The sequence below is a fragment of the Cebus imitator genome, unplaced genomic scaffold (genome assembly GCF_001604975.1).
Source record: "Cebus imitator isolate Cc_AM_T3 unplaced genomic scaffold, Cebus_imitator-1.0 Scaffold350, whole genome shotgun sequence".
NCBI classification, from domain to species: Eukaryota; Metazoa; Chordata; class Mammalia; order Primates; family Cebidae; genus Cebus; species Cebus imitator.
This window is the reverse complement of record NW_016107665.1, coordinates 1,555,345-1,578,255: the sequence shown is the minus strand read 5'-3', so window position 1 is coordinate 1,578,255 and position 22,911 is coordinate 1,555,345. Positions and strand designations below refer to the sequence as shown.

Genomic DNA, 22,911 nt, shown 5'->3' with positions numbered 1-22,911 from the left:
CCCCCACATTACTCCTCTGATGTTCTGCACAGGCCTATCTTTTAGGCCATCAGAAGAGCTCATTTGCTGCAGGGAATTGCAAAGAGGGTTCGACACTGTGAGGGGAATCTGAAAAGGACATGAGATCTTAACAGAGATGCTTTATATAGAGATAGGTCAGGATTTAAAACCGAGGAGGAGGCAGACAAGAAAGGGCTACAGCAATTTCTATAGAATAAAGAGGGTCTTTACTTTTTTTTTTTACTCCATTGTTCCACCTAAACAGAATGCTTTTAATGACCAGAAAATGATTGATTTTAACTGAGATAAGCTCATTACACAGCAACCAACGATGTCACTGCTGTCAACTCTTACTCCTCTTTCCATCCTCACCTCCCCAAGCTCACACACAAGCCCTGCAAACACAGCAAGGTCCTTCCTACCAGGCTGGAGAGATGAGTTTGTCTCTCCATCCCTAACAGGTGAACGGCATGCCAAGGCTGAAAACAGGGACTCTGGGGCCTAGGTTTGAATTCTGCCCCATCACTCCCTGGCTGGGCCACCCTGGTAAAGTTACTTAATCTCTTTGTGCCTCAGGTTCCCATCTGTAAAATGGGGATAAGCACAGGGTGGTTGTGTGGAGTGAATGAGTAACATACCCAAAGCACAAAATAAACATTTTAAAAGGTAAGCTTTATTACATCCTAATTACTACGAACTGTGATGGTAATTCAAGTAACCTGCCACCAGGATCACGGGGCACCTGGACACTGGCTTTATTTATCCATTTTCAACTGAGCTTACTCTTGCCTTCAAATAGGGAGGGGTTTTTGTTTGTTCATTTCTAAAAATTTCTCTGTTTAAAGAGCTAAGAAACTGCTGACTGGGGTGCAAGCCCCAAGTGCTGACCGCCAGCTTCCAACTGGTGCTGGGTTGGGTGTTCTCTCCTTTTGCCTCTGCTTGGTCATCCTGTTGACTAATTTCTGCTTGCAACTGCACTGGCTTTTTGAAATCAAAATAAAATGAGATGTGCAGTGTCCTATCCTCTGGAAGGAACTGGGAAAAGTCCTCTTACTCCAGAACTACGCTAGCAGCAAAGCCAACCCTCCCATCTGAATGAATACAAAACCATTAAGTAAAAAGTGTTAACTCCTTCAATGCCTTTCCCTTCAGCGGTATCCTGGGTTTAACATAGAACTGGTATCTTGCCTGCCATGACAATGCCTTTGAAGGCTGGGGCTGTCGAGGGAGCTGGGGAGATGGTGCAGAGCCTTTTGCCTGTGGTCTGTTATCCAGGCTGTCAGCTGCCTGCTGCCTGCTTGGTCCCAGGTGAGGGTGGACTGTGTTTGTGGCTTCATTACCCACCTACAAGTACTACTGCCTAGTGATTCTCACTTGCTTCTTACAAGTGAACCCTGCCCACCTGCCACATGCCCATACACCTTAACGCAAAGGTGAATTTGTTAGGAACACTAGAGGCTCTGTTTTTAAAAGCTGATGCTCCACTCAAAAAATTCAAACAGCTATAAACAAAATTAATATCACAGGAACAATTAAAACGTTTTAAGTGATTTTCCACAGTTTCCCATTCCCTTCTCCTTCCACCTACTCTCTTGGTCTGGATATATCCAGCAGGGATGGCAGAGTCCTCTACCAGCCCATTCAAAAATGCTGCAAGTAAACATATTGTTTAAGTAAAAACAGGGTATTTGCTACGCAAGCACAGCACCAAGAGTGGCCCTATAACCAACCCTTTCCCACCAGAGTTCTGTCCCCTAAGCTCCTCAGGCACAGAATTCGGGGAGGCCTCCTTCCCCACCATCCAAAAAGTTAGTAGAGACTTGGTTTTTCATGATGAGTGTCTCCATTAGTAAGCGATGCCTCTTCAATGACATAAACCATAAGACTGAATTAGAAGCTAAGCCTCACTAGACTAGGAGAGCAGCAGAGCTTAAATCTTGTTCCCCTTTCCCCTCCGCAACAGGAGTCACCAAGTTTAATAAGGCCTGTAGTCCAGCGACCTACCTTGATGGTCTTCACCAGGTTGGCAGTGCTGTTGGCAACTTCCTTGGCTGACTGGACAAAGTGCCTCTTGGCGACCGGGTTGGCCGTCTTGGATGAGGCGATGCGGCAGGCATTGCACAAGGCTGATGTGTGCTTGGCAACAATTGTGGCGGCTGACAGGACCTACAAAGCATGGAGCTAGGTTGGGGGCACCCCGTGCTACAGTGCAGAGAGGTCCACCCTGGTCCTCAGCCCTGGATTGCTGTTCAACTCACATGTTCAGAGCCTGTGTAATTACAAGCATGTCTATCCTCAAAGTCAACTCCAAGAAAGAGGAGGGCAGGAAATATTAAGTGAAGATAATAAAGAAAAAGAAAAAAGGAGGTGCTGACATAGTGGTGGGCTACGCTGAGCCCCAGGCAGTCTTAAAGGAGATGGAATCAATTTAGCCTTTGGAACCGCAGATAGGAGGTCCAGGGTATAGAATCTACACCAAGATCTACACATAGGCAATTTTAAGTTTTCTAGTAGTCACTTTAAAATAAGTAGAGAAACAAGAAAAATTAGTGAAACAATTTTTTATTTAACTCAGTATATCCAAAATATTTCATCATATAATCAATTTAAAAATACTACTAATGAGATTTTCAATCGTTTTTTCACACCAAGTTTTTGAAATCCAGTGTGCATTGCATGTTTACAGCCCATCGCAATTTAGACTAGCTCCATTTCAAGTGCTTAACAGCCACAGGTAGCCAGTGGCCACCACACTGGAGAACCAGATGAGAAAAACACGTATCAAGCCCTCCTCATCCACAGGAGGGCTGCTGGCACCTACTGCGCTGGCACCTACTGCGGTGTCTGGTTCAGGAAGCTCTGCAGGCTCCACCCCGCAGCCCCAACTCATTTGCTCTCCCGAATCCACCTGTTCTGCTTTGCTGAGGCTGGTAACACCCCTTTGGCCTTGTTGGATGGGTAAGGGCTCCCAGACACACCAGCTCTCGGGCCTGCTTTAGGTCCATATGGTCCTTGTGTTTCCTTCTTGATTAAGGTTCTTCTCCAGCCTCAAGAATGCAGGCCCCAGGTTGATGGTGGACACGTCGCTAACAAGACTGCCTCCGGCCACCCCCATTCCAGCCACTTCTCCTACCTTTCGGTACACACTGTTTTAATAAGTGACCGGGACCATGCCACTCGGATATGACAGGTATGATGGAATGTCACACATACTGGCTCTTCCTCAAATGTCACTCTCGCTTCTTTCTGTGCTACCGATTCTGACCCAACTTTGAGGCCTGGCTCAGTGCCACCACTTCTGTGAAGTGACCCCTGACAGCCCCCTTGGAGAATTAATCACACTTTGATTTGCACATACCTGGCACTGTCATTGTGTCCTGATCACTGCATTTTCCAAACTTTTCCCAACAGACTAAGAGCCAAGGGAGTAGAAAATGGAGCCCTGTGCACACTGACCCCTTACAGCTAAGCACAGAACAAGCCCTCAGTGCATGTCCGCTGAAACGAAGACTCCTTGTAAATCTCACTGTGATTAGGTCACTCCTTTTGCCTTCTGGCACCCCATTTCAAAGCACCTATAAATTTCCAGATTCATCACATTTTGCAGTATTTGCCCCCACCCAAACCACTATCTACAGTGCTGGCATTTAGCTGCCTTTGCAAGCTCTGAAAGAACAAGATTCTTTACTAATTTCTCAGTCTCCCACAACCTACCCAGCAGAGCATAAGGGCTTGAAATCTTACATCCTCCCCAATAGTTACCTGTGACGGACTGCTGCCGGGGTCCACTAGGTTCTGGCATGCCATTTGGATGGCCTGGTTAGCCCTGGCAAACTGGATGGGGTCCACTAGGCCCTGGTGGCCTGCCTGGCTGTTTGGATCAGAGATGCCAACCAAGTATGCAGCCTGGAAAGGGAAGGAAAAAAAACCACAGCTCAGGCTCCATGCTCCTAGGTGAGCTTATGGGGACGATGGTCCGCACTACACATGGAGCTGTCACACTCAGGCACTCCTTAGTGCAAACTGGTCAAGGTCATCTCATCCCGCTCACCAATAAGGGTGTAGTACTGAACAGGTTTATGCCAGCTTGACATGCCAGCAGGAGTTTATCACAGGCTCACGGAACGAAGTCACCTTGTTCTTAAGAGAGAGCCTCAAGAAATTCTTCTTTGGGGCATGGACGAACACAGCCCTGACTACTCTGGCAGCCGTCTTGTGATTACAAGGCTGCCCAGCCTCAGCACGAAGCTGACTCTTTGGCTGGCAGACAGGAGAGGCAAGAAACAGCGGGTGCCTGCAGACTGATGGCGTGGAGCCGCTGGGTCAGCCAACCTTGGAGCCTGCCCTCTCCTAGGGTTCCTCATCTCATAGCTTACCAAAGCATGTCCTTATTGCTTAGGTCAGTATTTCCAATAGCAGAAGGGATCTTAACTTGGTAATTGAGTAAGATGGCCCAGAAAAAAACAACAAAAAAGACAGCATTTGGTTCCCAAGAGGAGAAGCGGGCACAAGGGAAGGTCTTCTCTTTGCATTTCCTTTAGATGTGTCAGCCAAATAAAACAGAAAAAATGAATCTGTGCGCCAGAATTTTGATCTTAATCCATTTCCCCCGAGAAGGTAGAGAATTTCATCCCCTAAACCAGTGATGTTTCTCTTTGGTTCCGTAAAATCTTCTAAGTTCAAGGTAATTGTCAAATGATGAACCCTTTAAAGCAGATGCTGATATCTTTAAAGTTTCTGTAATATAAGGTCAATCATTATTGAAAATACGTAGGATAGTCAAAGAAGGGCAAGGTACGTGCCATATCATGTCTCTCCATGATGACATCTAAACTTTTTCTCTCTCTGATCCTAAAAAGAGCATGACTTAACATTTTTGCAATTTTAAAGCCTCGGAAAATTTAAATTATGTACTGATTATTTTTTCTACCCCAAACAATTTACCAATAATAAAAACTTTTAAAACAATTTAAAAGTAGGCCTCTGAACCTCTATGCTGGGTCTCTACTGAGTCTCACCATTCTCCCCAGCCTGGCCCACAGCTGCTCTACTCCTGGTGGGTAACTGGCTGATGTTTTGTGTAAATGCCCCAGCCAGCACAGAAGCCAGTGCCTTTCCTGTGGTTTCTGTGGTGGCACGTGGAGAAAGAGGTGCAGTTGGAGCTCCCCTACACATTCCACAGGGATCTGGCACAGGGCACATGGCTGCATCTGGACCAGGACCTTACCTGGGCTGCGGCCTCTGTCAGCCCACAGAGAGCCTTGGATGCAATCCCCACACATTCCCCAAAGGCAGGGAGGTCCCCAGTCTTGGCGTTCTGGGAAATCCCTGCCATCGATTCACCTAGAACCTGCAAAACAAACGGCCAGCAACATTCTTTATCCAGCACTGCTTCACACCAAGGGGTAAAGGAGGCAACACTCCAACTTTAACAGTCAAGGCCACTTAACTTGGAACATTTGACATTTTCTCCTTTACTTGTATGAAGAAGAGATAGAAGAGAATTACATCATTTCCATTCCAGAGATATGTACAACGGAAGTATAACCCCAAAGTTATCCATATTCCAAGGAGATACAGTTAATGTACATAGACAATACAGTACAGTCTGTAAAACGCAACTCATGGGTAAATGGTCTAAACTGAGAACTAGTTCCAGAATATAAAAATCATATCCACTAAGCTGTAGGTGAGGTAATAAACAGAAAGCAGGAGACTCACCCTTCCAGATATCATTTATCTCGTTATTGACAGTAAAATTCAAATAGAAATCTTTGTTATGTGTTTCCTGAATATTTTAAGAATTTTGCCTTATACTGAAAATCACGGGTGTGGTGTATTCTTTCTTTAGAGATCTTTACAGTATGAGTTGAAAGAGATTTTAGTGTTCAGAATCCAACCCAGAGCGGTCAAGCACCCTGTACAAGGTCACAGAGAAGGTCACATGGGCAAGTAACAAGGTGCCCAGTGCAAATCTGCTGTTCTCTTGTCTATGAATCCCATTATGTCCCAGTAGGGCTGGGACATATTTTCCTGGGCAACAACGATGAAACTAAAGGATGTTTTACCCTTTGGAGAGACTATGGTATTGCTAAGTCTAGAACCCAAAGCAGAGACCATTTATCAGTAAGCCATCTTGGATGGGAATAAATTCCCCAAAACTGCTTAGACATACAAAATAATCCATTTTACATAAGGACTTGGAAAAAAAAAAAGAATGTAGAGGGTAGTTTTATGTACAATATTTCCCCCTCCCTCCGCGGCCCACATTCCTCTTTAAGAAGCTACCATTTCTTTGGATCTGAGTGTGCATGCATCCTTCCCTTACACAATCCATAATTCCATGAAAGGTACTGCATGAGGAAATTCTAGTCTTAGCCCAAATCAAACTGAGTCCTTCTGACACTACCAAGGCAGATGTTTCCCCGCTAGAATAAAAGTGACCATGTTCCAACTACAAAGTCAGATTGCAACAGCTCAACATCCATTTCATTTTCACCTGCTGATTTTAAGGCATTCTCAAAAGACACTGGTATGATTACCACAGATAAGTGTTTCTCAACAGTTATTTCTTTTTCATTATTGTTCCATTAAGAAGCCTTTTCAGTTTTTTCCCCCCTAATCAAATACCAAGGAATAAGATTTTGTTGAGTGAGGTTAAGATAGGAGCGGAGTAACAAGCCATTGCATTATCTTAGATTTTTTTCAACCTCCCCAACATCCTACCAAAACAAAACAAAACAAAACAATTTTGCTCTCCTTGAGAATGCATGCCATGAATAGACTGCAAAAGAACACCTAAGAAGATCCCACATAAGTCCCTGAAGGACTTTCCAGATCAGTTCCAATGTAGAAAATACACAATTTGACTCACATTAAGACCAATCTGTGAAAAAAGAGGGGAAATGGTTCTCAAAATAAATATGGTTCCTGGACCACAGGGGCAGGACCTGGGAGATGGTCAGAAATGCAGAATCTCAGCTTCATCTCAGATCTACTGGATCAGAACTTGGGGGTGGGCAATTTGTATTTAACAAGCCCTCCAGGTGATTCTGATGCACCCTCAAGTTCAGGAAGCTCCTGAGCAATGGGCTGTACAACAAGGCTGCATGCTACACGCGGCTAGCCCTGCTAACCAGTCACAGGCAGAGGCACATAAGGCATGTCTAAGCTTCTCCCTACACTGATGAGCACTGCTACCTTCTGACTTACGGCACAGGCAGTCTTACCTTGGAGTTTTCCATCACACTCTCAATGCAGTCAAAGTAAGAGAGATCACTAACAGGTTCATTAGGATTGTCCAACATCCCCTTCACAGTCTACAGAAGAACACAACATAAAAAGCAAACAAATGTCACAGAGCAAGAGAAATTCAATACAAACTACCAACTATCAACTTTCCGTCTATATACAGACGTCTGGTCATGAGCAATCATTTACTCAGATTTTTGAGAATTTAGATCATGGTATCATGACCAGATTTCCTGTTAGCAACACAATGGTCATTATAGGGGAGAGGGTCTCTGGTTAGTTTTGCCAGAGATGAGAATTTCTTGTTTTGTTTTGAAGGAAAAGAAACAAACACAGAAGGACAACATTAAAAAAAAATTAGAACGTTAATATAAGGCAACACATGCATGGTCAATTAGCACAATTTCTCTGCAGGATAATTCTAAGGAGTTTAAATTTCAAAAAGGCCATTCATTCATTTCTTCATGACTAGTAAGAACACTCAGTTTTTCCAACTTTGGAACATTTTAATGGGAAGGCATGAAAGAAGATAATTCCCCCAAACTACCACTGAAAACCAGTGCTAGCTCTGTCATGGCACTGTAATGACCTTTGATCACCACTTGTAAGGGACTTTTCCTGGGGATGCAGCCATTTAGCCTCCTCCCCAGGGAGTGAGAATGTACATTAGGACCCAGCAGTCTTTGGGGCACAGCCAACAAAAAGACAGTCATTTGAGTTACAAAGGCTGGTGGGGGGCTGGGAGATCAGGAAGGGGAACTGCTGAGCTGTTAAAGATGGGAGGGAAAGAGGGCAGGCAGCCTAAGGAACAAGCTCATTTCATTCAAGAACCTCTTCCCACTCCTTGGATCATCAAAATTGTTTTAGTAACAGCAATCCTAAAGTAGTCATAATTTTTCAACCAAGGATATCAATATGGGATGGAGTATTGGCACCTAGGCCAAGAGAGCTCATTTAGATCAACAGCCCACATATTTATATTTGCAAATGTGAACAGAGCAGAACAGCGTAGTAATTCAGTCAATGTAGGAAACATTCTCAACTGTTTTCAGAATACATCTGTCCTGTGATAACAATCCCTTTCTCATTTCCAGCTGTGCACAATGGCCTAGTGCCAGCACGAGGGCCTCAGTCAAACTTCGGGAGCTGCAGTGGGTATTCCCACCATGCCAGACCCATGCTGATCATCCAGAAAACGGAAGGGACCTTGGGACAACCAACCCATATCTACTGAGATACCGATTTGGCATCTCAGTATAACCTGTACTGCTTAGGACTGCAGGTTAGGACATACAAGTAGGTAGGCTAATTTTATGTTTACCCACACACATTCTATGGGGATAACTAACTTTTCAAGTATAAATAACATGAGTATGAACATAAGATGAAAAGCACCCGCACTGTGTTCTGGGCCCTTCGGGGCCCCACAGCCACCTTGACTGTGTAAGCAGTGTTAGTGCTAGGTTTCCTTTTACATGCCCCCTATATGGTACAGAATACGATGTATGGGAAAATCATTTTGACTCAAAAGCACACCTGTACTAGCCTCTAGCTCTCTCCCATTTGTTCCAGAATAATCTCTCCAATATATTTTAGGTAAAAACTGCTGATCTTCAGCCTACACGCAACACCACAGGCCTCTTCCTGTTGGTAATAAATAATTCTTTAACAAAATACATCTCATCCTACTGGAAAAAGGAGAAGGAGGAATGGTAATTCCACTCAATCTAGTTTTTCTTCCGCTTCTTTCCACTTGGATTGGAACTTCGGCCTCAACAGCCTCCGAGGAAAGATAAAAGGCAAGGACAGAGAAGAGAAAACTAGCCCTATAGGGAAAGAACAGGCACAGACATAGACAGACAGACCCACAGACACAGAGGCTCTCCCTCCCTCGAGTCCTCAGCAGCCTTCCCAGGGACCTACCTCGAGCTCCCGCAGGGCATTATCACACTCTTTCTGGCCTGGAGCTTGCTGGGTGCACAGAGTGATGAGTTGATTGATGCTCTCTGTCACAGCTCTGTGACAGAAACAGAATTTTTTTTTAAGGATCAGCAGTAATTTCCCCTATAATGCTTTACAGACTCACCAGAAATACAATTAATTCACTATTTCAGCTCGGGTCCCCAGGAGAACTCTTCCACAGAGGATCTATACAACCAAAAATGAACCACATCCAGGGAAGACAGAATGAAAAACCCTACCTTGCCTCTGATTATTTATTTGCTAGACCCGGAAGGGGTCCTAATACAGCTGACCTTTGAACAATATGGGTTTGCAATGTGCAAAACTGCTTATAAGTGTGGTTTTTTTATTCAGTAAAAGTCACAACAGTGTGCCCACTTCTCCTTCCTCCCCTTCCAACTCTTCTACCTCTGCCACCCCTCCGACAGCAAGATGAACCCCTCCTCCTCCACTGCCTACTCAATATGACGACGATGACAATGAAGACCTTTATGATGATCCGCTTCCACTTAGTGAAAAGTACATTTTCTCTTCCTTATTATTTTGATAGTAGCTCAATGTATCATAAGAATACAGTACATAATATACACAACATACAAAGTATGTGTTAACTGTTTATGGTATCAGCAAGGCTTCCAGTCAACAGTAGGCTACTGGTAAAGTTATGGAGGAGCAAAAACTACACGCGAATTTGTTACTGTGCAGGTATCAGTGCCCCTAACCTTTGCATTGGTCAGGGGTCAACTGCAGTCCCCAAGGAATAAGATAACCTGAACAATTTGAATATTTTGTGCATTTTAAAATACATAGACATAAACTGTGCCTATGATTTTAAAATTTCTTCCTTCCATTAAATTCTATATGAATGACTGGTTCCTAAAGCTACTTCAAAATTATTCATTAAAATTGCTATTTTCTTTGTTAACATGAACAGAAATAAACCAGGGACTCTTGTATGACTTCACTTGCTTCTATTCTTAGAACATAAGAGGTAGCCCTGCTTTTTTTTTTTTTTTTTTACATTGACAAGGACTCTGTTCTACCTGGGCAGCCCCTGTTTAATTTGTCTCAGGTAATGACATGGATTTCAAACTCATGGCCATTTGTAGTTAACTTTTTGTAAAGTATAAGATATGGGTCGTAGTTCTTTTAAAAATTTTTTTGCATTTGGAAGTCCAATAGTTCCAGCCCCATTTGCTGAAAAAACAATCTCTTCCCCCACTAAATTGTTTTTGCAACTTCGTTGGCAATCAATTGACCATATTTGTGTGGGTCCACTTCTGGACTCTGCATTGTGTTCCATTGATCTACGTGGTGGATGTTTGGTCAATACCATACTCTCTTAACGAATAGTTTTATACTAAATCTTAAAATTGAAAACCCATGAATTTTACAAATGAAAAATCCGAGCTAACTCCCAAAGAGAATGCTACAAATAAGCAGCAGAAATAAGACTTAAACTCATGCCTATCTGACTCAAAAACCAAATACATAATTCTTTTCTGCAGTGTCATAACTGGTCCACACTTCTGACAGGGCCCAGAATTCCTACTCAGTTTCTAACCACTGCAGCTAAAAGACAAGTTAAACAAAAATAAAACAGACACATATTGCTGTTAATCACCAACACTATATAAAAGATGCCTCATTTTATTAGTTAAATTGGCTTTGCAGCTTCCCACAGAATATCAAATTAGACAGAAAATGATGTTGCCAATGTAGAAATGCAATCAGCTTAATTATTTGATGAGGAGATACTGCTTTCAATTTTAAATTGAGCTAGGGTGATAGGAAAAACTCTAACATAGTTTTTGTAAGATTGACTCTGGTGATTCATTTATTTGGGGACCACTATTTAATTAAAGTGTCACTGGGCAGCACTGTGCTCTCTATGGTGTAAAGCAAAACAAGAATAAGGAGACACCCAGACAATCCCTAGTTCCAAGGACTGTGGAGGATGGTGCTCCTCAATGTGTGCATTTAAAGTGTCCCTTGGGGAGTCCAGCACCCTGTTCTACGTGGTGGTCTAGAGGCACACTTCTGGGAGGACAGGCTGGCATGTAACATCATAATAGCATGAGCGTTTGGGGATATTTCCACATGTCACAGAATCTATTTAGCTTAATTCTCTCTGTGTTTCCTATTTATCTGTATTTTTAAAAAACCTTGTTACTGTAATCCCAACACTTTGGGATGCCAAGGTGGGCGGATCACGAGGTCAGGAGATCGAGACCATCCTGGCCAACATGGTGAAACCCCGTCTCTACTAAGAATACGAAATAATTAGCTGGGCATGGTGGTGCATGCCTGTAGTCCCAGCTACTCGGGAAGCTGAGGCAGGAGAATTGCCTGAACCCAGGAGGTGGAGTACTCAGTGAGCCGAGATCGCACCACTGCACTACAGCCTGGGCGATAGTGCTTTGAAAGAAAAAAAAAACAAAAACAACAACAACAACAAAAAACCTTTGTTACTAAAGTTTCTTCCATTAAAAACTAAGTGTTTATAATTGGTGAATCCAGAGGATATATAGCTGTGGGAAAGCTGCCAACTAATTTCTTAAACTTTTCTGTGGATGTAAAATTTTTTCAAATATAAACTTGGGACAAAAACCAACAGACTAAGGGTTTGTGGTTGGGTAATCCACAAAAGCGCCAGCACAGCATCGCGTGTCTAAATGAGATGCTTGGGTAATACTGATCCAGAACTAAGAAGCATTATTTAGCTATCACGAATTCCCATAACTCATTTTGCAGTGGAGATTACATAGCTAAATAAGTAGCTAAGTGGTCCAGAGGCAAATGGTTATGTAAATTTGACAATGAAATATAATACTTATGTTTTAAACTCCAGCGGTCATTTATTAAAGAATAGGGAGCAACCCAAATATGTAACAAGAGAGGATTAAATAAATATACAGCCCACAACAAAATCCTGAGGACCCATTAAAGGTCAGAGAATGGCATATTACTAATGTCATAGATGAAAATTTACGCTACAAGATTAAATAAAATTTACAAAACAGCATAAATAGAATGGGCCTTCCAGTCTAAAAAATAAACATATATGTGCAAAGCAAATGATAGAATGACGTACATTAAAATGTGAAGGAACTTTATAATGTTATTTTGAAAGAAAAAATTCCAATAAATCTACCCTCATTAGAAATTAATCAATTTAGATTATCACAAAAAATATGGCCAAAATTAGGAGGGTCTCTGTTCTTTGTAAACCCAAATAGACCTGAACTATAGTTACTTTTATTTATTTTTGTTTATAATCGTCTTTTAATGATTAAAGCTATACAAGTTCATTTTTAAAAATACAAAAAAGATAAATAGCCATAATTCTACCATCCAGAGATAGTGTTTTCATCTAGGCTTATCTCTCTACTCTCAGTTTCTAAAAATTGGGATCTACAACTTCAATGGTTAAAACAGGTTAAGGCAAAAAAAACATTTGGTGTTCAGAGACACTGAATTGATTCAATGCAAATGTGAGAGCTCTGGCTAGAAGTTTCAAGCAGATACAGAATTGGGGTGGAGGGTGAGAAGAAAATCAAGCACTTTATGCTTTTGATCGCCTATTAAGCACAAGTTAACCAGTCAGGAGCTTAGAGGGTAAAAAGCAGCAGCAGACATCTCTCTTCCTGCCTCCAGGGAAGAGGCGCCTGGGAAAGGAGGAAAGAGCAAATAGAAATCCACCTATCAGTATTTCCTGGGTCCCATTATGCTCAAGGCACGGAGATCAAAAAATAATCTAGCCAGGCATGGTGGCTTGTGTCTATAATCCCAGCTACTAGGGAGGTTGAGGCCAGGAGTTTGAGACCAGGCTGAGCAACACAGAAAGACTTCATCTTTAAAAAAAATAATAGTAACAATTAGAAGCAACAAAAATCATCATTTATAGCTCTCTAGGATGGCAAGGTGTTTGCAATCTAATCAAAAAGGCAAAACAATGAGAAGAGAAGATCCAAAGAAGTTGCATGAAAGAAGGCAGTGCCAGGGTGGGACACCAGGCTGGACATGATGGATCTCTGAGCAGGGGACCAGATATATGTGGGGACTCACAGGGAGCCAGAAGGAAATGAAAGCCCCAGTCACAGGGCACAGAGTCCGCCTGGAAGGGAGGGCTCGATATGGACTGAAGCAATTGGAAAAGTCAGGGCTAAGTGAGATCCTGATTTGGATAGAGAGAAGGAAACATTCTAGGTAAGACCTACACCTTTGTGTTTATAGAGCAGACACACTCTTCTCATTTGTGCTGCTTCATGGTCTCTGGGGACAGGAGGAGCCCTGTCCAGCAAGAACCTCAGACCAAAGGGAAGCCAGGGAGGCAGATGCTACCTGCAAGTTCCTAGGAAGTGCCCTCCGAGGACTGGAAAGCAGCTGAAACCTGGCCCAGGGGTCTGATGCTGGCCTCTGTGGACCTAAAGCCTTCTCAGTTCTGGAGTCGTCCTGGCCAGGATGACTGTGGTGGTGAGCAGTGATTCAGGGAAGGTGCTCAGAGGTAGGATATCCCCTTCCTTTTTGAAACTGCAAGCTAGCTTTCTATTTCCTTGACTAAGTTTAGGGAGCACCTGACCAGTCCCTGGTTGGGGAAAAGGCTGATGAAGGGAGACAACGGGTCTCCAGCTCCACCCAACTTGTCAGAAAAGAGCCAGAGCCCAATCAGGTACATGGGAAGAAGATGAACAAGCCAGACACTAAATAAAAGATGACTTCCTCTCCCCTAGGGATACAAAACCAAGGGGGTAGGGTCCCAAAGTGTACTTAGGCTCAGAGGCAGAATTAAGAACAGAGGAGGCCAGGTGTGTTGGCTCACACCTGTAATCCCAGCACTTTGGGAGGCTGAGGTGGGTGGATCACAAGGTCAGGAGATGGAGACCATCCTGGCCAATGTGGCGAAACCCCGTTTCTACTAAAATATAAAAAATTAGCCGGGCATGGTGGCACATGCCTGCAGTCCCAGCTACTCAGGATGCTAAGGCAGGGGAATCACCTGAACTCCAGAGGAGGTGATTGCAGTAAGCTGAGATCATGCCATTGGACTCCAGTCTGGTAACAGAGCAAGGCTCTGTCTCAAAAAAAAAAAAAAAAAGAGGAAAAAGACATCCTTTACTTTTTCTCCAGAAGCAAAACTTTTCTTCCCAGAGCAAGAAGGACTAGGGTGACCACAAATAAGAAGGGGTTCAAGACTGTTGACACAGGAGCAGGACAGGGCTGAGTTGGTCCAGGCCTGGGTCCCTGCAGTGGCATTTCTGGGGACTTTGAGGACACACAAAGAAAGCAGGCAGGGCATGACAGTCTCAAGAACAGGGAGGACAGAGGACTGAAGACTGAGGACTATGATGATCAGATCCCTGCTGCTCAGCTTCCTGTGTACTTTTATGCAAGACTGGGTTAGGCCCGGATGAAGTGAGGGAGCATGTGGTGAGTCCTGCCTAACTCCCCCAAGGCCACATTCCTGTCTCATTCACAGTGGGCACTCAGTACCGGGCCTTGCCCCTATCAGGCCTGTGATGAAAATCTATGTAATGAAGACATGAAAGAATAAGAAAATGAATGAATGAACTTCAGCCTGGCAGAGCTTTGTGTCTCAAGAGGAGCCCGCCTGACCCACTTGACCTGGCTGGAGTTTCTGCTGAGAAACAGCCCCAGGGAGCACAACTTGCCAAAATGTGCCAAGAAACCAAGGAGAATGTGCCAGCGTTTTCTTGTAGCAGTTCCATCCCGAGACAATCATTTTCATGTGATGATTTTTAAGTGCTTACTTGACTATGAAACCACTAGGCTGGCGATTCTCTGTTAACTGCTAAAAGCCAGGACAGAGAGGCAAAGAAAGCCTTTTCTTCCCTTCTCCCCAGGTCCTTTCTTCGAAGCCACCACCAGGGGGCCTGCAGCTATTAACAGAGCCATATACCAGCAATATTCTTTCTGGGTCTGTTTCCTTCTATCTGGCTTTCAAAATGGCAATTTATACATTCTCCTCCCTCCCACAATTTAGGAGAGTGAACACATTCCAAGTTGGAAACTGTAATTTTGAAATGATGCAAAAAATTGAAGATAATGAAAAACATCTGAGTTCAGGTACCTGGAAATGTCAGTTGCCTTATCCAAACGCTCTTTGTGGGAAAAAAAGGAATGATGGAGAGGGGGGTTTCTATCAGAAACAGCTGCTCAACAGAACAGACATCACCCCCATCCCCACCTCCCATCTCTCCTGCCATCAAGGAGGTCACTTATTTACTAGAATGGTCACAAACAAGGCATGAGATGGGGAGATGGGAAGATAATTTTCCAGTCCCCGAGCGACTCTAGCTGTTGTTTGCAGTTAAGATGTACCTTCCAGGAGTGAAGCAAGAAACTCGAGGGTGTGCAAGGAAACCACTCCGACAGTGTCTAACCTTCACACACATACACAAACAACACTACAAGCCAAGAAGGGAGGAAGGACAGGTTTGGACCACGAGTACCATGAAATCTGATGTGCTCAGAGCTAAAGAGAGCTTTAAGGATGATGTAGTTCACACCCCCACTTTGCAGATGGGAAAGTTTAGACAGGCTGAGCAACTTGACCAATGTGACTGAGTCAGTCAGTTATTAAAGCTTGAAATATAATTCAGGTCTCTTGATGCCAACAATTTAAAAACAGCCATTGAGCTCCCAGGGGAGATATAAAGACACACACACACACACACACACACACACACACACACACACACACACACACGAAGCAAACAAACAAAACCAAGTTTAAAATAAGAAAGCAGAATTGAAGGTATGCTTTTCAAAAATCACGAATCTGCACATTTTGAAAAGGCTTCCAATTACTCTCTATTCCCTAATGGTCCTGCTTTTAATCTCTCTCCATTGTCGGCTTTCTTAAATACAATGTGATGTTAAATAATGCTAAGAAAACATGCCTGCACCACCACAGAATCCTAACAACCCTACTCTCTGGGTTCAGGAGCATGAAAGGGGTGCTGCTGATTTAAGACCTCCCTGGGCTGTCGCTGCAGTGCTCCACCTACCAACATTCAACCACTAGTTACTGAACTAACTTGTGGTCCTGGAGCAGAAACTACTGTTTTGCCCACTTCCCTGGGTGAAACCAACAGGAAAGAAGGACACCAAAATCATCTGAAATTCACACTCAAGTTTTACTCTACTTCCAAAAACAATTTATTCCCACTGCCTCCCTACTCATCCTAAAGTGGAGCCTTCCCTATACAGATACAACATGTTACATTCAATCTCACACTGATGCCAGACACAGAGTTAAGTGCTCAATAAATGTCTGTTGAATGGCTTGCTGAGCACTGCTTTTTATCTTTTTGCTTTTCAGTATTTCTGATTTTTCAAGAAGCATGTGTTATTTTATAATCAGAAACATATAACACTACTTAAAAAAAATCTACTTAATCCATTGCGTTTACAAGTCAAAAAAGAACTGAAGTCTAAGCCAGTCTCTACTGAAAAGGCTGTATGAGAAGACAGAAGATATTTTTAGTGAGGAAAGAACATGGAAATGAGGCAGTTTTATAAAACTCCAACACTCTCAGCTCCACCTCCCATGACCTAAGGACAGCACCAATTCTTTGCTCAGGAAAAGTAGGAGGATGTCAGGCACATCTCAGACTGCAATGACACTGTTTAACCACACAGGAGAACACATTTTGGACCACATTTTGGAACATTTTGACTCCTACCTTGCAGCTGCAGCCAGGAGATTTTTCGCATTGGGAGCCCCTGGATCTACAGAGAGAGACTTGGCAGCTAACAGCAGCTTGCTGGATGCCATCGAGATATTCTTCAGGTTCCCTATCACTTGGATCTGGTCTTCTTTTGTCTGGAAGGTCAAAAGGAGCCACAGCAATTAGGGCCTGTCCATTTCTTGAAGGAAGCATTCAGAGCGCGAGGAGCAGCATCCTGACACGGAGGCACGTTATCTGTATAGATCACGTTAAATCCAATTAGCCTGCAGTTGCCTAACTCATTGAGACACTGACCAATGTCTACCCTTCTCCAAACAGATGCTCAGATCAAGACGCTTGCCATAGGGAAAGAAATCCATCCCCAAGTGGGTCAGCCAAGAGCTGTGCTTTCTCACAAGTAGAGGCATTAAGCGGGGAGTGGGGTGGGTGGAGAGCGAGCCGTGAGCCAATGCAAAGACCAGGCAGCGATTCCAGCATCTTGCTCAACAATGCTGGAGTTGTCAAGGAGCCGTACATCTCAGCCTGGCACAAACGATCAGCACTGTCTCGACATTCAGAGCTCACTGTATCCCTGAAGTTCCTGACTCGGGAAAGGACACATTTCTCACCTGGTTGCCATCTGAGAAACAATTCCTTGCAGTTACTAGAAGAAGATACACCCTGGTGATCTCCTTTTGGGAGATCATAGGAGCGCAGAAAAAAAAAAAAAAAAAAAAAAAAAAAAAAAAAAAAAAAAAAAAAAAAAAAAAAAAAAAAAAAAAAAAAAAAAAAAAAAAAAACAGCTCCACAAGCTGACGCTAGATCAGTCAAGCTCCCTTGCTCTAAACAAGGGGTTTATCTGTTCATCTGAAAGAGGAAATTTTTAATCACTTGACACTTGGTATTAGACACACACCATTTGAATGGGCCCACTAAACCTCAAATACATATATATTTTTACTGCATTATCACACATACGAAGAGCTGTTCTAATCTCTGTTAAACATTCTCCCTTCCCCTCTTCTCCCTCCAAATAGTAAGACTATGCATTCTGCTGCGGGATCGTGGGAGAAGTTATCCTTCATTACTAACAGCACATAATGCATAAGCTGATAGCATCTTTGGGAGTGCCATTCCCATGAGGGCATGAGCTTCCTAAGCAGCGAAAAGAATGCAACCATGGCCTGGCTATTTACAGGTTCCCTTTTCCTATTTGTTCAGTCAGTCTCAGGGATGGATCATCCATCCGACAGGAGAGGCTAAGGTCAACTCCGGACAACCACCTCCACACCCACCTGAGCTTGGCCAGCCATCTCAATGCCAGCATCGAGGAATTCATCAAAATCATCACTGAACTTTCCAGAGGCTGCAGCCAGCTCTCCGCTCTGGCCCCGGGTTGCATGGACAACTTCACCAGCAGACTGGTTCAGATCAGCCGCTGCCTGGTTCAGTTCGCTCTGGGCTTCCTGGAAAGGCTTCGTGCTTGGAGGTAGCTATGCGGAACAGACGGCACACTCCATGAGACATTTTGCTTTGCAGGGGAGGGATAAAAGGAAGGTGCTGTGGAGGGGACACAGGCTCTTCAGGGATGCATTTGAGTCATCACGACTAAAAGATACTGAGTCATCTCAGCCCATTTTATTAATAGAGTTGACCCTCAACATATACATTCATTCATTCATTTATTTAAATTTGTAGAACACCTACTCATTGCTAGACACTGAGGATCTAAAAATGTAAGCTATCGTCAGGAGCTCAAGGTCTCCTAAGTGGCAGAGACAGCATCCACACCAAGGCAACCTGCCTCCAGAGTCCATTCTCTAAAACTCTACCTGATGTTGTCTCTCTTAAGATAATAACTCTCAAAGTTTTAGCTTTGTAAACTAAAAGGCAGATGCTATCAAACTTCAAATCATGCTCTTCCAAACTAATAGCCACCAATTATATTAGTGGTCTTTGGTGATAACTTTTTTTACAGAATACAAACGTCATCTAGCAGAATGATAACCATCTGTGAAAAGTTCTAGGGAGTGAAGCTAGACTCTATTCATCACCCACATACACTGCCTCTACACCTGTGCAGAGAAGACACAAAGATGCATGACCACAAGCCCTCCTGCAGCAGACTCACAAAGCAGGGAAGGGAACAGGCCCGAAGGTGAAATTCCTCAGACTACTTGCTCTCTCGCTGAGTCTTGGACACATGTACCCTTCCGACACCTGACTGTCACTAACTGAGAAGTTGTGATAAGAAGATAGGTGATCACATACACCCCTTCCTCTCTCACTGGGATGACCCAAGAGGAAATGGTAATACGGGTTCAAAGAAAAAGTAAACTTAAAGCTCCACCTGGGAACTTGGTTGATCAGACAGCAAAACAAGGAAAACAAAGACTGGTGAGAAAAACAGGACTCCTAAAGGAAGGGTTAGCCGCTCAGAGGTCTCATGGAGAGAAGACAACGTCACTCACACCTAACGTGAGCCTTTCCCCCACCCAAGAACCTCTCACCGAATCCACAAGCAGCTTCTTGCTCGACTCTCCAATGCTCTTCAAGGCCACATCCACATCCTTCTGCCCAGGGAGGCAATTGACGCAGTTATTCAAGGAGTGTGAGACGGCTTTAGCCACCTGAATTCATGAAGGGAGAGAGGCACCTTTATGTACAAACATTTCTGCGCATTTGTTGGGAATGAGCAGTGACAACATGCAGAGTTGAAACAGATACGGAAATGACCCACCAGCTTTCACCTGCCACTGTCACATGTCTTATATCCCCTCGTCCAGGCCCCCTGCCCCAGAGAAGATGTCCACCTTCTTACTGGGATTAACATTCTGTCTAAGCAAAGGGTCCGACACAGTGACACAGCACATTCTCCTGTTCCCCAAAGCCAGGCTAATCCACTGTTTTGTGATTCAAACATATAACTCTCCAGGATGAAGTCAGGTTCTAAAGCAAACATTTCTTATACCAAGACAAATGGAAGTATCTCCCTTCTTGGGAGCCCTGCTGAGGTCACCAAGGTAGGAGACCTTGAGTTTTTTGGATCACAATTAGCAAGGCCTGTGGTTAATTTCTCCTCAGTGACCCTCTGGGGCCATCTTCCCAAAACTTACTCTGCCCAGAGGCTAGTGGGATGCTCTGACCACAACCTGGAGTTGCCCTCATGCTGCCTAGGAATGTTTAGTGGCTCCCTGCTTGCGTTCTTCGGTATCCTCAATTAGAAGGAAGGTCTTTGGAGCGGGCAGTGTCATTCCCTCTCATCTAAGCCATCTCCTTTCCAGCCCCACATCTAGGACTCTGCCTGGATGCTCCTTAGCCAACTGGTTCCATCAGGCAGTCGAAGAATCATTCAAAGAAGTAACAGAGAGCCAGGGTTGGAAACTTCTGAGTGGCCAGCCCTACTGGATCTACCTCACCCCCTGGCTAGGAAGAGCAAGATAGCTCAGCACGCATAGGCCCAGAACAAGCATGTTATGTCCTGGCTCTGAAACTCCTAAGGACAGAATTCAAAGGCACCCATACACTCTGTTGACTGTGAATTAAGCAGATCACACATTAATGAGAATACAAGACTTACAAAAGTGCATAACATGTATGGCCAGCACTGTTATGACCTCTGGAAGTTTCTAAAAACACCTGCTGTGTCAGTGTTCCCATCAGGGAAAAGCACCCAGGAAACAGCTCACCCACATGTCCATGTTAATGATGACCATGAAACCACAATTTCTTATTCCAAGCCTCACCTGAGCCAGTCTTTGTTGACTCTCTGCATCTCCAGGTGCAATCAGGGCCTGCTTGGCCTCTTGAATGAGCATGGCGGAGCCCTCCATCACGTCTCGAGCAGAATCTAACATGGCATGGGCAGCTGCCGGGTCGGTCGTTGACGCAGCCACTCCCCGAGCGGCCTGAGCCAGCGTTTTCAGAGCTTGGGCTGTCTCTCTAGCAGCCACCCCTGGGGACGAAAGCCCATCAGATTTCCAATTAGATTCCATCTAAATGTCACCTTTTACTTAGGAATAAGCTTCTGGACCAGGGCCTGGCACAGAAGGGTAGCTGCAGATCAGTTTTTCTAAAATTCAAATTGCTGTGTTTCTTGAAGAAGTAGCTTCAGAAACATATCCCCCTGGCTCTGGGCCAAACCAAGAGCCACGTTACAGTAAGTGCAATGCTAAAGACTAACTTCCCTTGCTCCCACTGCCCCACATGTCCCTAGACCTAGAACACCAAGTTCATGGGAGTGAGTACACAGATGGCCATGCCCAGGTATGTTCATGAACATGTTTGTTGGAGGTCATTTAAATGTATCTTTCCTCTTAATCGTCTTTCTGGGGCACAACTTACATACGATACAGTGACCAAGTCTACATGTGCAGATCAGTGAACTGGTACATATGGATATGGCCACATACCCACCATCAATTGTGCCCTTTTCTAGTCAACACTCCCTTCACACCAGAAGTAATCACCATTTTAATGTCTATCACCTTAGACTAGTTTTACCTGTTCTTAAACTTCATGTTAACAGAACCACATATATGTATTCTTTTATGTCTGCCATCTTTCTCTGACCATAATGGTGCAGGCTTCAGCTAAGATGTGATGTGTGGCAATTCATTCTTTTTTTCTGGCTGTATAGTATTCCACTATATAAATATGCCAACATTCGTTTATTCATTCTCCTGTTGATGGATATCTGGGTTGTTTTCCATTTGGGGCTGTTTGAATGAATCTACCAAGAAAGTTCTTTGGGGCTGTTTGGATGAATCTACCAAGGAAGTTCTTATATGCATATTCAGGTAGCCATATGGAATCTTACCTCCTAGATATAAACCCAGGAGCTGAAATGTTGGGTCACAGAGTAAGTATATATTTAGCTCTAGAAGATACTACAAAAACAGTTTTCCAGAATGATTTTGCCATTACACATTCCACTGGCAATCTGTAAGAGCTGCAGTTGCTCTACATCCTAGCCAATACCAGGTAGCATCAGATTTTAATGTAATCATTCTGATGCATGTGTAGTTGCATCTCAAGGAGGCTTTAACTTTTATATCCCTAATGAGTAATGATGTTGAGCACCTTTGCACGCACTTAATGGCCCTTTAGATATCCTCTTCTGTCAAGTGCCTGTTTATCTTTAAATTCCAATCTAACAGATGATGGGATTTGGTGATAAACTATGAATATAAACTAGTTCTTTCAAGCTGTAGCACCACCTTATGTGGAATAAACATGAGCCTTACTACCTAGCCTGTCGTCCTTGGCACACCCTAGAAGAGAATGAAGACTGGAGACGCCACAACACATATAAGCCTGAGATTCACTGAACAGCATACCCTAGAGCTCATCTGACGAAACAAGCCTAGCGCTGAGACGTACCTTGCCCACAAACACTTCCAGAGGTGGCAACAGAGCTAGATCTGAGCTTTCCTCACTTTGAGGTCAAATACTCCTTATAGTGCTCTTTAGGGTAGAGAACTATGAGCCCTTTTTGTTAGAACATGTAAGATCCATATGAAAAATACACAAATCAATGTCTCTCTTGCACTCAACTTTGAAATGACTATTTGCTACAGGACTGCGCTGGAAGGTCTCTAGGCACCAGTGAGTGTGGTCTTCACACTGCTTCAGCTGAGTCAGCATCCACACAGCAGGTGGTCTTTTCCTCACTGAGGACGAGGCTGTGCAATACAATAGAGTGTGAAAGGCCTCAGATCCACAAAAGCAGACGGGTCTGCAGTGCTGCAGACTTGCTAATATGTAAATATTTAGTAAATCACACAGCTGGGATATAAAACTACGATCTAATCAAGGTAAATTACAAAGCTGCCAATCTATCATTTATCCCATGGCACTTCTGAGTACAGCTGGTGGAATGAAAATTTTAAACTAAGTGGTTTTTAAGGCAGAGGAGAAGCCCAGAAGTGAAAGCACAAAGGTAAACAAAAAGCTAAGGTGAAGGACAGAAACAATCTGAGAACGGTCATTCCATTTTACACTT

The 22,911-nt window shown here is 43.8% G+C and overlaps 1 protein-coding gene across 4 annotated transcripts in view; it reads right to left on the bottom strand.

Moving 5' to 3' along the window:
• TLN2 (talin 2) overlaps positions 1 to 22,911 on the bottom strand; it is a 196,189-nt gene that overhangs the window by 88,853 nt on the left and 84,425 nt on the right. For all 4 annotated transcript variants that reach the window (XM_017506174.2, XM_037730528.1, XM_037730529.1 and 1 more), the window contains 9 exons: positions 20,654 to 20,862; positions 19,418 to 19,537; positions 18,203 to 18,400; positions 16,923 to 17,062; positions 9,175 to 9,268; positions 7,230 to 7,319; positions 5,228 to 5,350; positions 3,763 to 3,906; positions 2,005 to 2,166 (listed from right to left, as the gene is read on the bottom strand). In XM_017506174.2, coding sequence (XP_017361663.1) covers positions 2,005 to 2,166; positions 3,763 to 3,906; positions 5,228 to 5,350; positions 7,230 to 7,319; positions 9,175 to 9,268; positions 16,923 to 17,062; positions 18,203 to 18,400; positions 19,418 to 19,537; positions 20,654 to 20,862 — 1,280 coding nt within the window. The remainder of the gene's footprint in view (positions 1 to 2,004; positions 2,167 to 3,762; positions 3,907 to 5,227; positions 5,351 to 7,229; positions 7,320 to 9,174; positions 9,269 to 16,922; positions 17,063 to 18,202; positions 18,401 to 19,417; positions 19,538 to 20,653; positions 20,863 to 22,911) is intronic.